The sequence below is a fragment of the Hylobates moloch genome, unplaced genomic scaffold, assembly GCF_009828535.3.
Source record: "Hylobates moloch isolate HMO894 unplaced genomic scaffold, HMol_V3 SCAFFOLD_8, whole genome shotgun sequence".
NCBI classification, from domain to species: Eukaryota; Metazoa; Chordata; class Mammalia; order Primates; family Hylobatidae; genus Hylobates; species Hylobates moloch.
Genome location: NW_026652283.1, coordinates 72,548,802 through 72,563,248, shown reverse-complemented (window position 1 = coordinate 72,563,248; position 14,447 = coordinate 72,548,802). Strand labels below are relative to the sequence as shown.

Below are 14,447 nucleotides of genomic sequence, written 5' to 3'. Positions count from 1 at the left end.
TGCCCAAGCCAGAAGAAAGCAAAGGGGAAAAGGGCTGCAGGGTACATTATTTATTTTCACTTAAACATGGAAAGAAAGTGTCACACTCCCCCTTCCCCTTTATAGGGGGAGTGTATTTTAATCAGCAACCTCTTCTCCATCCACCCTGTGTATGTGTGTACACATATACCACCACAGTTGGGAGGCACGACTAGGCTGACCCAGTCTTCTTATCTGTTCCTCCTTTGAAGAGGGTTTGACAAATGGGAAAAAGGAAGGAGCCACATCAGGCAGAGGTTTCAAGCCATGGAATGGAGGAAAGGCGGCAGAGAGGAGCAGCACCAGAGGCCAGGAGAGAGTGGAAAGGGCCACAGCTTGTTTTTAAAAAATTCTATAATTTGGAAGAGGGTGGCAATTAATTTTCAAAATACACTTCAGAGTCCCACTTTCCACATAGCTCCCTTACTCACAGCCCTTTGGTTTTTTAGACAAAATTTAAGAGCTCTCATAAAGCCAGAAGTATTGATAACTCCTTAGTGCATCCAAAAAAAGTGTTCACATCAATCCCTTACAAAGACTATGTGCTGTAGACTTTGCTTCTCCCTATACATTTGTCTTACGGCTCAGTGGTAAGGTAGCTGTAGAGACACACATTAGGGGGTAAATGGAAAAGGGAAACAAAGGGGAAGCCCAGGCACATGGGTGCAGGGAGGGGTGGGGAATACCACTTCCACTTTCTTTTGTCTTTAAAAAAAAAAAAGGCAGGGGTGTGATTGGTTGGAAGGGTAGAGAACAAACCCCAGAACAGTGTAAGCTCCAGAGGTGGGTGATGGGAACAGTCCCCAAAGTGAGAAGAGGGAATAGGTCAGGGCAATGCTTGCAGCATCAAGTTCCTCAGGAGTTTCTGTCGGCCCAGCTCATAGTCCTCCTCGTCTACATTTACCAGCAGCTTGATGGCTTCATGGCCCACAGCTTGCTTGAGGGAGTCTGTGATGAAGACACCTTTAAGTGCCTCTAATAAAGAGCCATTGATGTAGTCGCGCCAGAATGCGTCGAGGTAGGTGAGCTCAGAGAACTTGATGTCACAGATGATGGAGCCCAGGTCCCGGGACTTGAGGATGGTGTTGGCCTGGTTAAAGCGCTCAAACTGGCGCTCAAGTGGGTCCTGCTTGTTAGAGAAGACATTGCCCTGCAGAGCAGTCTCATGCTGGCAGTATTCAGCCCGAACCCGCAGTCTGATGTCTGTTGGAAACAGAAGATACAGAGCAGAAGAGGTTATAGTAAGGGATGAGTTTACAACCCAAGCTTGAAAACTGAAAAGCACAACAGAATAAAAAAGTAGGGAATATCACCTGACAGCTTCTCTACCTCTTCCCCAGGACTATTTGTATGTATCTCTGAAATCCTTGCCTGAATGCAGGAGGTTCCCTTAAACGGGACATGCCCAGGTCAGCACTGTTCCCATTACTCACAGGTAGCAACTTGCTTATAGGAGATATTTTCCTAATTACCAGGCATAGAAGTTCATTTTAATACTCTATCTTGACTTGGCTCATCCTACAATAAGGATGTCATAACAACATCCCTGTGATGTAGTATTAACTAAGAAAAGTTGAAATGTACCCTGCCACAATCATAAAGAGCAATTCTTCCACCAGACACCAAACCATTCAGCCTCACTTTGCAACGGCAATCAAAGTGAATCACACTGAATAGCATAAACTGCCCAGTGTCCCAGCAATTCTTTATATTCTTCAAGTCTGCTCCACCTCTGGAACCCTTGAACTTCCTCACCACATGTCTGCTTTTCCTTGGGATCTGGTGTCACTGACTTCCGGCGTTTTCGCTGGCTCCCAAGTGTGGCTCTCCCTCGGGCTGGCCGCTTGCTACACATCTGAGGACCCGAAGTGGGGCAGCACACCACAGGATAGTGGGGAGGCACTGACCAGAAAGTAAAAGGGAAGAAAACACAGTAGGGTAAAGGTAGAAATTCAAGCACTTCTCTTGGAATGAGGAAGGAATCATTTAGACTTAGCACTAAAAGCAGTGGAAATAATGTGACTTGAAAAGACTTGTGAGAGCAAATACAGGACCTAGGAGAAATGTCACCTCACCTGATTTTTTTTTTATGGGTTAAGATGTGGGGACACAGCATCCTTTCATTTAAGCTGGCAAGGCCCAGAATGTGATGGGATCAGTGTCTTTTTACTTGATGATGGAAAGTAGGGGGAGTTAATGTCTTCTCACCTGTTTTAGAGGGCTGGGGAGGCCTTGGTTCTGGATCACTGAGGGCTCTGGGGGTCACATAGCGAATTGATGTCTCCTCCAGATACTTGTCTACAAGATCAGGGCACACTGTAGGAGGAGAAGTAATCATTCAGGAAAGTATACACCCTTCCCTTCTATCAGTCCAAACCCCCAGTGGGCCTCACAACTTACTCTAAGTCCTCACCAGGACCAATGTGTCCTCCCCTTTGGATGCCTATGCTGCTCCTTCCTGGCCTCCCACAACTCTTCCCTGATTCCAGCCCCTAATACTTCCTCACCAGCCCGTCTCCTCTTGAGGGTGACGTAGGGCAGCAGGTCGTGGCGAGTAATGATACGCAGCAGCTGCAGCACCTGGCGAAAGTTACTTTCATCACAGCGGCCCTGGCGCTCCAGTGCCAATAAGAAGTCACGTCCATTTCGGATGAGTCCACGCTCGTGGTCATCAATGACATCAACAAAGAGGAAAGAAAGCACGCGCACATCTCTGTGTGTCAGATGAGTGCCCACGATGTCAAACATGCGGTGCAGGCTGTACAGCCCATGTTCCTGCTCACCATGCTCTTCTGGCCACACCTGGCTTGCCCGCCGCTTTAGGCCCGCCATGCTGGGGGCTCAGGTACGCAATGCTTTCCAGAATCCCTGCTCAGCAGCTGCAATCCCCACTGTACTGAAAGGGCAGGGAAAGAACCGATGAGACACTCAAGGGCAGGAACTAGTCTTATGCATTCCCATATTCCCAGTCGCTAACAATGCCTGGCACGGTACAGTGCTTTATACATGTTTATTAAATTTTTAAAGTGTTTGTTTAAAAATAAACACAGGGGCTCACACCTGTAATCCCAGCATTTTGGGAAGCCAAGGCAGGAGGATCACTTGATCCCAGGCGTTCAAGACCAGCCTGGGCAACATAGGGAGACCCATTTCTACAAAAAAAGAAAAAATTAGCTGGGCTTGGTGGTACACGCCTGTAGTCCCAGCTGCGCAGGAGGCTGAGGTGGGAGGAAGGCTTGAGGCCAGGAGTTCAAGATCAGCCTGGTCAACATAGCGAGACCCCATCTCTACAAAAAAGAAAAAAATTGGCAAGGCATGGTGGCATGTGCCTGTAGTCCCAGCTACTCAGGAGGCTGAGGCAGGAGGATCACTTGAGCCCAGGAGTTCAAGGCTGCAGTGAGCTATAATCCTGCACTGTAGCCTGGGTGACAGAGTGAGTCCCCCATCTCGAAAAAAAAGAAAAGAACTAGTTTAAATTCTGACTGTATCACTGAAAAGCTGTGTAGCTGTGTGACCACAAGCAAGTCACTTAACTCCAAATTCTCAGTGCTGTCATCTATAAACAGGGATGAATGAATCTACACCTCAGAGTTGTTAAGAATCCATTGAGAAAATCACGGGGTAACCCTTATGTAAATGGTTGTGAAACATTTCAAAGATACAAGCATCCTTGGCCTTTGCAGCCCAGAATCACCCCTCCACATTTTTCCTACAATCCAACCACATCGAGAAACGATAACTGCTCAGAAAGTTTATCAATATTTACCAAAACTCATGGATTTAAAACAAACATTAAGTTTCTAAATAAGCATTCTTGTAATTCTATGCCATTTGTACTCCCTTGATCTTCACACTATTTGGCAATACCAACCTTTTTTTTTTTTTTTTTTTTTTGAGATGGAGTCTCACTTTGTCACCCAGGCTGGAGTGCAGTGGCACAATCTCGGCTCACTGCAACCTCCGCCTCCCGGGCTCAAGCAATTCTCGTGCCTCAGCCTCCCAAGTAGGTGGCATTACAGGCACACACCACCACGTCTTGCTAATTTTTGTATTTTTAGTAGAGACGGGGTTTTACCATGATGGTCAGGCTGGTCTTGAACTCCTGACCTCATGTCATCCACCTGCCTCAGCCTCCCAAAGTGCTGGGATTACAGGCATGAGCCACCGTACTTGGCCTTGGCAATACCAACTTCTAAGCTTTCCTCATGGATGTCATTTACCAATCCCCTATCAATGACCAATCACAGCCCCACATTCATTATATAGTTTGGCTCTTGATTCACAAAGTTCCTCCATCATTATGTGTTATGAGTAATACCAATGACGCAGCCATTAATCAATTCTCAAATTCAACAACTTTCCCTCCACTCAAGTCACTCATACTTACTGCTCCACCAGACAGTACCATCCTATACTGTGCACTCTCTGGTCACAATCTCCAATCACACAATCAATCCTAAATTCCTGTTAATGCTACTTTTAGATATTTCTTAAATCTATCCTACGTTTCCACCTCTACTGCCATGGTTCAGATTACAATAATCTCTCAACTGGACTACTGTAACTTTAAAAGTTCTCTGCAACACCAATCTTAACCTACCTAAATCCATCCACTGCCACATCTAGTTCAGGTAGCTGTCTAAAGTCCGCAACTGACCAAGTCACTTTCCTGCTTCAGACCCATTGATAGCCCCGTCGTTATCTATAAGAACACTCCAAACTCTTTTTTTTTTTTTTTTTGAGACAGAGTCACCCTGTCGCCCAGACTGGAGTGCAGTGGCGCGATCTTGGCTCACTGCAACCTCCGCCTCCCGGGTTCAAGCAATTCTCCTGCCTTAGCTTCCCGAGTAGCTGGGACTACAGGCACCCGCCACCACGCCCAGCTACTTTTTGTATTTTTAGTAGAGACGGAGTTTCACCATATTGGCCAGGCTGGTCTCGAACTCCTGACCTTGTGATCCGCCTGCCTCGGCCTCCCAAAGTGCTGAGATTACAGGCGTGAGCCACCATGCCTGGCCGAACACTCCAAATTCTTTACACACATGAAGCCTTCTAAGATCAGGCCTACCTTCCCAACCTCATCTCCCATCACATCCGCTTTTTATTCTCTAACATTATCAGTTTGTTTATAGTTCACATACATCACGCAATTTGTTTCTCTATACCTTCTTCAGGCTCTTCTCTTTGCCTGAATGCCCCTCTCCCTTCTCTATTCCACACCCCCATCATCACTCTTTTTCAGATGGCTAACTCCTACTCATTCTTTAAGAGTCAGCTCAGATGCCATCTTCAAAATGCATCTTCTACACCCCCATGCTGAGATAAGTAGTCCTCTTCTGTGCTCTTATGGAACACTATGCATATCTCCTTTACACCATTTATCAGCATGTACTAAAATTATTTGTGTATTTATTATCCCATTAGATCCTACTTAACGCATGGAGAGGAACTATGTCATATTCATCTTTATATCCCTAGTGCCTAGTAATGGACAGAGCCTCAAATATAGTAGGAGCAACCCACTGTTGAACTGAACTAATCTCCAAGAGATCACCTCAAGCAATTCCAATTAAGAAACAAACTCACAAAAGTCCAAGAGAGGACCCCATTAAAAACAGATACAGGTAATTCAGTTACCATGCGTATATTCTAACTAGCCATAGCCTCCTCTGCAATGTCCAGAACTACCCACACCATACCACACCACTCTACCCTACTCAACAATAAGACAGGTTGCTCTGTCCATTTTATACAAAAAGGAACTGAGGCTAGACTAGGAAACAGAATAAAATAATAAGCTTCTTTGGAAAAACAAAGCTGATAGAGAAAGCTGAAGAGTAAGTAGAAACTGGTCCTTTCTTCCTCAGATGAAAAACTAAAATGAAAGCACAGAGAAACTCATTCCCTTCAGAAAAGGGGAGGTACACTCTGGGATCACTTAACCCTATACCATGGGTTCTGATATGTAGACAGGAAATGTAATCCATATATAGTTTCGAGAGCCCAGATGTCCCACCCAAAGCATGGGAAATAGCTATTCAACTATAGACTGGTATTCCTTGTCTCTTCCTCTCAATTCACCTGTTGCTGTCACTGGGTACAAATGAAGGTGCTAAAGGAAAATAAGTTCTTGCTCATAGCAGGCAACATGAGAAAACTGAGCCTCCTCAGAGCCCCTGCAACTTCTCTTTGTTCCCTATCCCACCTGTTCCCTTGGGCCAGCTGTTGATTATGAGGATCTCAGATAAAGCAGATGGGTAGGTTTCACATTAAACCAACCAGAAGAGCCGGTTGCTCCACAGTTCCCTAATTTAAAGTGTGCTTAAACCCCAGGAAATGAAGAAACACTGTCCCCACATACCGTCACAATGGAAAATAAGGCAAAATACAGGAAAGCACTGTGGTCCTAATTATGTATCAATGGATGTAATTCTATAAGCTTCAATCCCTTGAAGTTAACTCCCTACATTTGAGAGGAAACAAACACACTAGCCACCTTTAAGTCCTAGATCCCAGGCTAGATCATCAATGTACTAGGAATTATAATAGCTTTTAGGTCAGTGGTTCTCAACCAGGGGCAAATTTGACCCCTGGGGAATATGTGGCAATGTCTGGAGACATTTCTGATTATTATGCCTGGTGGGGAAGGGGACTGCAAGCAGCATGTAATGAGTAGAAGCCAGGGATATTTAGAAACATCCTATAGGACAGGTGCAGTGGCTCACATGTGTAATCCCTGCACTTTGAGAGGCCAAGGTGGGAGGAACACTTGAGCCCAGGAGTTTGAGATCAGCTTGGACAACACGGTGAAAACCCCATCTCTACACAAAATATAAAAATTAGCCTGGCGTGGTGGCATGCACCTGTGATCCCAGCTACTTGGGAGGCTAAGGTAGGAGAATCACTTGAGCCTGGAAGGTCGAAGCTGCAGTGGGATGTGATAGCGCCACTGCACTCCAGCCCAGGCGACAGAATGAAACCCTGTCTCAAAAGAAAAAAGAAACATCCTATAATGCACAGAACAGTCTGCCACAACAAAGAATCATCCAGCACGAAATGTCAATAATGCCGAGGATGAGAAACCCTATTCTAGGTGGAGCATGATGAAGGGTCAAAAGAATGCATGTCACTTTCCACACTAGATCTAGAAAAAGCCATTTGGTCCCTCCAATCCAAACCCATCAAACAACATTCCGGAAGAAAAGAAAAGCCTGTCGGACATACACGTTCATTTAACTCCCAAGTCCAACTGCACTGTTTCATGCCACTCCAACCTTGGGTCCTCTGTCACCTGCTGTTGCCATTCAGCTGAGGAACAGGTGGTAGTTCTACATCCACTTCTGCCCCATCCCAGGAGGTCTACTTTGACCTAGTTCAATCTGGAGTTCTGTGGGGATATTAGAAATGTAATCCTCTGTAAGACAGACACAAAGGATCCTGCTCGTAAGCCTCAGGGCCATCTTTAAAGTCTTGGAACTGGATGAGCAGCAGACTGTCCTTGTTAGGTCACTAATCAGACTTATATTGCTTGTTCAATGAAGCAAAACATAGAAATATGTAAGTTCCTCAAGGCCATGTCCTTGGGAGAAATATGAGGATAGTGTCATGCAGGTTAAGAGGCAACCCTCTCCACTTAATGCAACCCAGATAAGGGTTCCAAGAATCTATCTAACTTTTGAACATTAAAAGAATGTAATGAGGCCTGGCATGGTGGCTCACACTTGTAATCTCAACACTTTGGGAGACCAAGGCAGGAGGACTGCTTGAGCCCAGGAGTTCGAGACCAGCCTGAGCAACATGACACAACTCCATCTCTACAAACAATAAGCAAAAATTAGCTGGGCACAGTGGGACATACCTGTGGTCCCAGCTACTCTGATCGCACCACTGCACTCCAGCCTGGGATACAGAGTGAGACCTTGCCTCAGAAAAAAAAAAAAAAAAAAAAAAGCGATGGAAGTTCAGCTGGTTAGTAAAATTACAAAAGAAAACATGACCAATTTCCTCTAAAACCAAAATATACTCATATTTCTGTGGCAGTGAAGCAAGGGAGCTCAACTTAAAACATACAGAAATTCTAGGCCGGGCGCGGTGGCTCAAGCCTGTAATCCCAGCACTTTGGGAGGCCGAGGCGGGCAGATCACGAGGTCAGGAGATCGAGACCATCCTGGCTAACACGGTGAAACCCTGTCTCTACTAAAAATACAAAAAATTAGCCGGGCGTGTTGGCGGGCGCCTGTAGTCCCAGCTACTCGGGAGGCTGAGGCAGGAGAATGGCGTGAACCCAGGAGGTGGAGGTTGCGGTGAGCCGAGATCGCGCCACTGCACTCCAGCCTGGGGGACAGAGAAAGATTCTGTTTCAAAAAAAAAAAACATACAGAGATTCTAAATGACAGGTATCACAATGGTGAGGAGAATGTAACCCTCTGAACAGAAGATTAGAACTAACTCAAGTCTGAAACACTGCCAAATACCAAGAGACAAAACTCCAGCACACAGAAGTCCTGATCCCACTGACTGGCTCTATTTGAGATAGTAACACATGAATTCTCCCCTACAGTTTCCCAAGAATAATTGATTCTGAGGAATTGTTGTATTTCCTGGAGTTTTGTTTTTTTCTTTAGAGAAGTCCAAGTCAGCCAAGGGCCAACAGTCTATAGGTATCTTCAGGATTTCCTCCTGATTGGTCCTTCTCTACTATGTTTCTACTTCCAAGCAAAGTCTGGTCTCATCCCAACCAGGAATATCTGTAGTTTTTGATGTACTTGGCTCTCTCAGAAGCCCTTAGGGGAAAGCCACGTGAAAGAAATAAAAAAGAGTGCTGTCTTGAAATGAAAATGACAGTCATCTTTTCTGAACAGGGATATTTGTAATTTCATAGAATTAGAGATATCTGACTCTCTCAGAAGTCCTCAGAGGAAAAGTCATGCAGAAGAACTACAAAAAAAAGTGGTATCTTGAAACCTGAAAACTACATAGAAAATCTTAAAGATGGTTAAGAGTACATTCTTGCTGGTGGGACTAGGAAATGTAATCAAATATCTGGAAGTCAGAATTACATAGTATGTTTTCAAAAGAAAGATGCCAGGAACCCCCCAACAGCTGGAAGACAAAGTTAGAGGAAAAGTTTCCCATGGAAGGAAGATGTCCCAGCAACCCTCCAAGGGCAACATTTAGTAGATAATGTACTAGAATACAGCCTTCCATATGTTAAAAAAAAAAAAAGTTTCAGAGCTGACCAAGAAGACTAGACAATAACAAACCAAAGCTGGGGGATTGTCCCAAGACATCTAAATCTCCTTCTCTTTCACCTCCTATCTCCAATTAACTAAAGACAGTGATTACAACAGATCTCATGCACTCAGATGGATGAATGAAAACTCATTTTCCCTGGCATTCTCCTCCTCATTAATGGACCCAACCTCAAAATAACTCCCATGCTATTTCCATTCCCTTCCATTGTTTGAAAACAATAAAAAAGTTCCAGACTTACCTCCGCAAGAAACTTAATTTCCCAGGTCTCTTCCTAGCACAAGTTTCACAGCCAGCAGCAAAACAAAAACAAATGAGGAGGGGAAAATAATTAATTTTCAAGTTTTACTTTGAAACCTCAAAGGCCCATAGAATTAGACAATCTCGTTGCAAAAGTACACAGACAAGCCTAAAGCCATTTAGAGAACTCACCCTCAACAAGTCTCCAGGCTTCCCTAACTCTCTATTAGTCAATTTACAAAAACAATACCAACTCCAAAAATTTCCAGTCTCAATGGCTTGCGGCAAGACAGCTCCCAAATTTAAGAACTTCTGGGAAAACCAATTACCCTCTGACAGCTTCTCATCTTCCTCCACAATTCCTTATTCCTATTTTGTTACAATATTAATGTTAACTTTCATCTTTAGAAAAAACTGGGAGGAAAGTGGTTACAGCAGACCAGCACTATCCTCCAAATTCTACCTTTGGCCCTTTCCCTTAACTGGCACACAATGAGAACAAAATATCTAATGGCGCAGCATCCACTTATACATCCATTGTTTCACCAGGGAAAGTTTTTCTACATACAGTATCCATGTTACCCCCTCCCTTCTAGACTCAAATAGCAAAAGAGTCTAGAAACTACAGCACTCATTTAATTAACCTGTCTAGATGCCACTCTATCTTTTCTCTTTCCCTCCTCAGACTTCCAGGGCCTCCACCTTAGCATACAGGGTTCCAATAGAGCCATGTCTGCTCCCCTACTCTTGTATTGCTAATGCTAAAAACTAGAAAAGTCCTTTGCTGCTCCACACTTGGGCGACACAGGCTTCCCCATTTTCCGAGCAGGAAAAACAAGGGAACAGTAAGCTAGGGAGCCTTTTGGAAAACAAACCCAGTTGAATTCTCATCCAACCCCAATTCTGCAAACCCACATGACCATTCCCTTCTGCCCTTCCCACCCTCTTCAAAGCTAAGGGCCTGGCAATTAGAATTGGCTGCAACTGATGCTGCTTAACTCTGTTCTCTCCTCCTCTCCACCGGGGAAAGGGAAACCCCCGAACCTCTATCACCCCTGCAGCTCCACTGTCCTATCTCCCATTCCACTCCCCTTCCTCCCAAACTTTCTTCCTCCCAGTCTCTCACTTTCTCCATTACCTCCTCCCACCGACACTCTCTCCATTCCCCAAGCCTCCGTTCTCTCCTTTTCCACCCAAATTCTCCCCTAGGCCCTTCCCCCTCCCACCTCCAATTTAACACTTTCGAAGCCCCTCAGAAACGTCTTAACTCCAATTCTGACCTTTCCCCACCTCCTCGCAACACCCCTCATCAGAGTCCAGTCCTCCCTCCAACCACATGCCACAGCCCCCTTCCCCTTCACACCCTCAGCCTCTCCCTCCTGCTCCTACCCCCTTCAATACGAGCGGATCGCAGCCCCACTCCCCACCTCGGCCTCTCTAATACCCCTAGCTGGGCCCAGTCTCAGCCCTTGTTTACGCCCCTCCCCATGCCCTCACTCCTCCGTCTCGACCCCTGCCCTCTCCCGCAGTTGCCATCTCCCCTGCACGCCCCCCTCGGCAGCTCCCCTCCCCCACCTCTCAGCGTCCCGTCACCTCCCTCTCTTGAGGTTCTCAGGCTGGACGTCGCCACCGCCTCCCCCTCCACTTTCCTTCCCCAAGCCCTTTGCGGCCCCGCCCGGCCCCGCCCCGTCCCGCTCGACTCCCTCTCCCCACTCCGGCCGCCCCTCCGCCTCACTCTCGGCTCAGCCTCGGCGCCGCCATGTTGGATCCATCCGCGCCGCTCTCCCGGGCTTGTCTCACGGCGCCGCATCCGGGCTCCAGCCGCCGCCGCCGCCGCCGCCGCCGCCGCGGGCGTGGGGGAGGGGACAGGCGGGCGGGGGTGGCTGCATCCTGAACGGCGCCTCCCGGAACCCGGCCGGTTAGTGGCGGCTTCGAGGCCATAGTGAGACATGAGCCGGAGTAGCCATAGTAAGTGAGGGCAGCCTGGCAGCGGCATTAAGCGGGGAGTGGATAGCTTCACTTCGGGAGGAGAGATAGGGATTGGCAGCCATCTTGCTTTGGGGCAAGCTGGCAACGCCGGTTTTTCTTGATGGCTGCTTAGGGCGGTAATAAGGAAGGGGAGAGGATAGCATTCTTGAATGGGAAACGTTGGTGGCGCCACAGCTGGCTGGCGACTTCAAGATCCACTGAAAGGCTGGGATTGGCAGCCATGACTCATAAGGGCGGAATAGCACGGGGATCGGTTTGTCTGGCGAACTTGAGTGAAGGGTCAAGATCTGGATTTCACCTTTCCTCTGAGCTTCCTGATAACCCGGACGTTCCGTAAACCCGGATCCGGAGCCGAAAGCGCTGCCCAGATCCCGTCTTGGAATTCATTCGTTCAGCATTTACCTTTTGAACGCCGGTTTCCTGTAGGAAGTGTCGCCTAGCTGATCCGTGTAGGGCTGTTGGGAATTGGGGGTGGGGAAGATGGTGCGGGTACGTTCTGGACCTGCCAACAGCCTGGTGTGGCTTCAGAAAGAGGTAATAGATAGGGGAAGACCAGATTATGAGAAGCCTTGTAAATTAATTGATTTTTATCCTTAAGGCAATGAAAAGTCTTTGAAGAATCTCAGCAGAGGTGTGAACAATTTTATTTGCATTTTAGATCGCTGCGTGCAGTGTGAAGGATGAATTGAGGGGACAAAGTGAGAATCAAGGAGAGCAGTTGTGAGGCTCTTTTCCAGGCAAGGATGATGGTCTGCTTGTGGAAGGGAGAGTGCGGATGGGGAGATACAGATTGGTTTAAGAGGTACGAATGTTGTGACTTGGACAACTGGGGAATAATTATACCATTTTCTTTCTCGTTTAGGGGGGAGATAATGAGTTTTAGGTGCCCCTGGGATATTAGCTAATGTGGGTTGGGAACCCAAAAGAAAGGTTTGAGGTGTGTGTGCGTGTGCATATAGATAGCTGTTGAAGCCATGAAGTGGGCTAGAGAGGATACCTGCATTTGCGGGATAGGATGAGGGAAGCCGAAAAGAGAACACTGAGAAGGGGCAAACCGAAAGGAAAGAAGAAAACCATAGAGAACTATCAAGGAAACTGGTTAAAGCGTTTAGTGTAACAGAGATAAAGTAAAATGATAACTAAAAATATATCCATCAGGGCCGGGCATGGTGGCTCACACCTGTAATCCTAGCTTTGGGAGGCCGAGGCGGGTGGATGACTTGAGGCCAGGAGTTCGAGACCAGCCTCACCAACATGGTGAAACCCTGTCTCTACTAAAAATACAAAAAAATTAGATGGGTGTGGTTGCACATGCCTGTAATCCCAGCTACTTGGGAGGCTGAAGCATGAGAATTGCTTGAACCCAGGAGGCAGAGGTTGCAGTGAGCCGACATCGCGCCACTGCATTCCAGCCTGGGCACCAGAGCAAGACCCTGTCTCAAAAAAAATAAAATAAATAGGCCGGGTGCTGTGGCTCACGCCTGTAATCCCAGCACTTTGGGAGGCCATGGCGGGCAGATCACTTGAGGTCAGGAGCTGGAGACCAGCCTGGCCAACATGGTGAAACCCCCTCTGTACTAAAAATACAAAAATCAGCCAGGCATGGCAGTGCGCGCCTGTAGTCCCAGCTACTGGGGAGGCTGAGGCACAAGAATCGCTTGAAGCCAGGAGGCAGAGGTTGCAGTGAGCTGAGATCGTGCCACTGCACTCCAGCCTGGGTGACAGAGTGAGACTCTGTCTCCAAAAAAATAAAATAAAATAAATAAAATGTATCTATCAGATATTGCAACAAGGGCCAGGCACAGTGGCTCACACCTGTAATCTCAGCACTTTGGGAAGCCTAGGCAGGTGAATCACTTGAGACCAGGACTTAGAGACCAGTGTGGCCAACGTGGCAAGACCCCATCTTTACAAAAAATACAAAAATTAGCTGGGCATGGTGGTGTGCACCTGTGATCCCAGGTACTCTGAAGGCTGAAACACGAGAATCACTTGAACCCAGGAGGTGGAGGTTGCAGTGAGTCAAGATTGCACCACTGCACTCCCGGCAACAGAACAAGACTTTGGTTTTTTTGTAAATAAAACAAACAAATAAATAAATAAAAAGGCCAGGTGTGGTAGCTCACACCTGTAATCCCAGCACTTTGGGGGCCGAGGTGGGCTGATCACCTGAGGTCAGGAGTTTGAGACCAGCCTGGACAACATGGTGGAACTCCCATCTCTACTAAAAATACACCAATTAGCCAGGCATAGTGTCGGGCACCTGTAATCCCAGCTACTTGGGAGGCTGAGGTGGGAGAATCGCGTGAACCCAGGAGGCGGAGATACAGTGAGCCAAAACTGCACAATTGCACTCCAGCGAGACTGTCCCTCCAAAAAAGATATTGCAACAAGGAGGTCATTTAGGAAATTTGGAGAAAGCTGTTTTGTAGTTATGGTGGATAGAAACCAGATTGAATTGAGAAGGCACAACGTATAAAGACAGTTTTTTCATGGTGTTGATGTAAAAAGGTGACTAGTGGTAGGGTGTTGCAGAAGGGAGAATTCCAAAGAAAGGGAAGAAGTTTTAGGTACCTGTGAGATAGCTAGATAGGTATGTCCTAGTGGCATGTTTAACATACAGATCTAAAACTTAAGAGAAAAATAAAGTGGAGAAAAAAAGCAAGCACAGAATAAACATGACACATTTACACATGCGTTAAAAAATTATGAAGAGTGGGCCTAGGAGGGATAAGACTTACACTTTTCATTTTACATCTATCTTTATTGCTTGAAATTATTTTATTATGCACATATTATTTTATAGAAAGCTACTTTTTTTTTTTTCTTTTTTGAGATAGAGTCTTGCTCTGTCACCCAGGCTGAAGTGCAGTGGCACGTCTCAGCTCACTGCAACCTCTGATTCCCAGGTTCAAGCAATTCTCTTGCCTCAGCCTCTCGAGTAGCTG

The 14,447-nt window shown here is 46.6% G+C and overlaps 1 protein-coding gene across 7 annotated transcripts; it reads right to left on the bottom strand.

Moving 5' to 3' along the window:
- Positions 1-35: 35 nt before the first annotated feature.
- Positions 36-11,945, bottom strand: DEDD (death effector domain containing). Of its 7 annotated transcripts, none has more exons than XM_058443554.1 (6): positions 11,902-11,945; positions 9,512-9,544; positions 2,526-2,914; positions 2,227-2,334; positions 1,774-1,920; positions 36-1,221 (listed from the first exon to the last, which is right to left on the bottom strand). In XM_058443554.1, the coding sequence occupies exons 3-6, from the start codon at positions 2,848-2,850 to the stop codon at positions 845-847; spliced, it is 957 nt and encodes a 318-aa protein (XP_058299537.1). In that variant the 5' UTR covers positions 2,851-2,914; positions 9,512-9,544; positions 11,902-11,945; the 3' UTR covers positions 36-844. The 7 variants fall into 7 exon arrangements, with proteins under 7 accessions (XP_058299537.1, XP_058299538.1, XP_032017107.1 ...); XM_058443555.1 differs by lacking the exon at positions 11,902-11,945 and adding an exon at positions 11,798-11,816; XM_032161216.2 differs by lacking the exon at positions 11,902-11,945 and adding an exon at positions 11,246-11,413.
- Between the last annotated feature and the right edge of the window lie 2,502 nt (positions 11,946-14,447).

Excerpts from the sequence above, each read along its gene's own strand:
- DEDD (XM_058443554.1), bottom strand. The coding sequence starts at position 2,850 with ATGGCGGGCCTAAAGCGGCGGGCAAGCCAGGTGTGGCCAGAAGAGCAT. Across the intron at positions 1,921-2,226 it reads TCCCCAGCCCTCTAAAACAG|TGCCTCCCCACTATCCTGTG; the intron begins GTGAGAAGACAT and ends CTTTCTGGTCAG. Across the intron at positions 1,222-1,773 it reads CAAGGAAAAGCAGACATGTG|ACATCAGACTGCGGGTTCGG; the intron begins GTGAGGAAGTTC and ends TGTTTCCAACAG.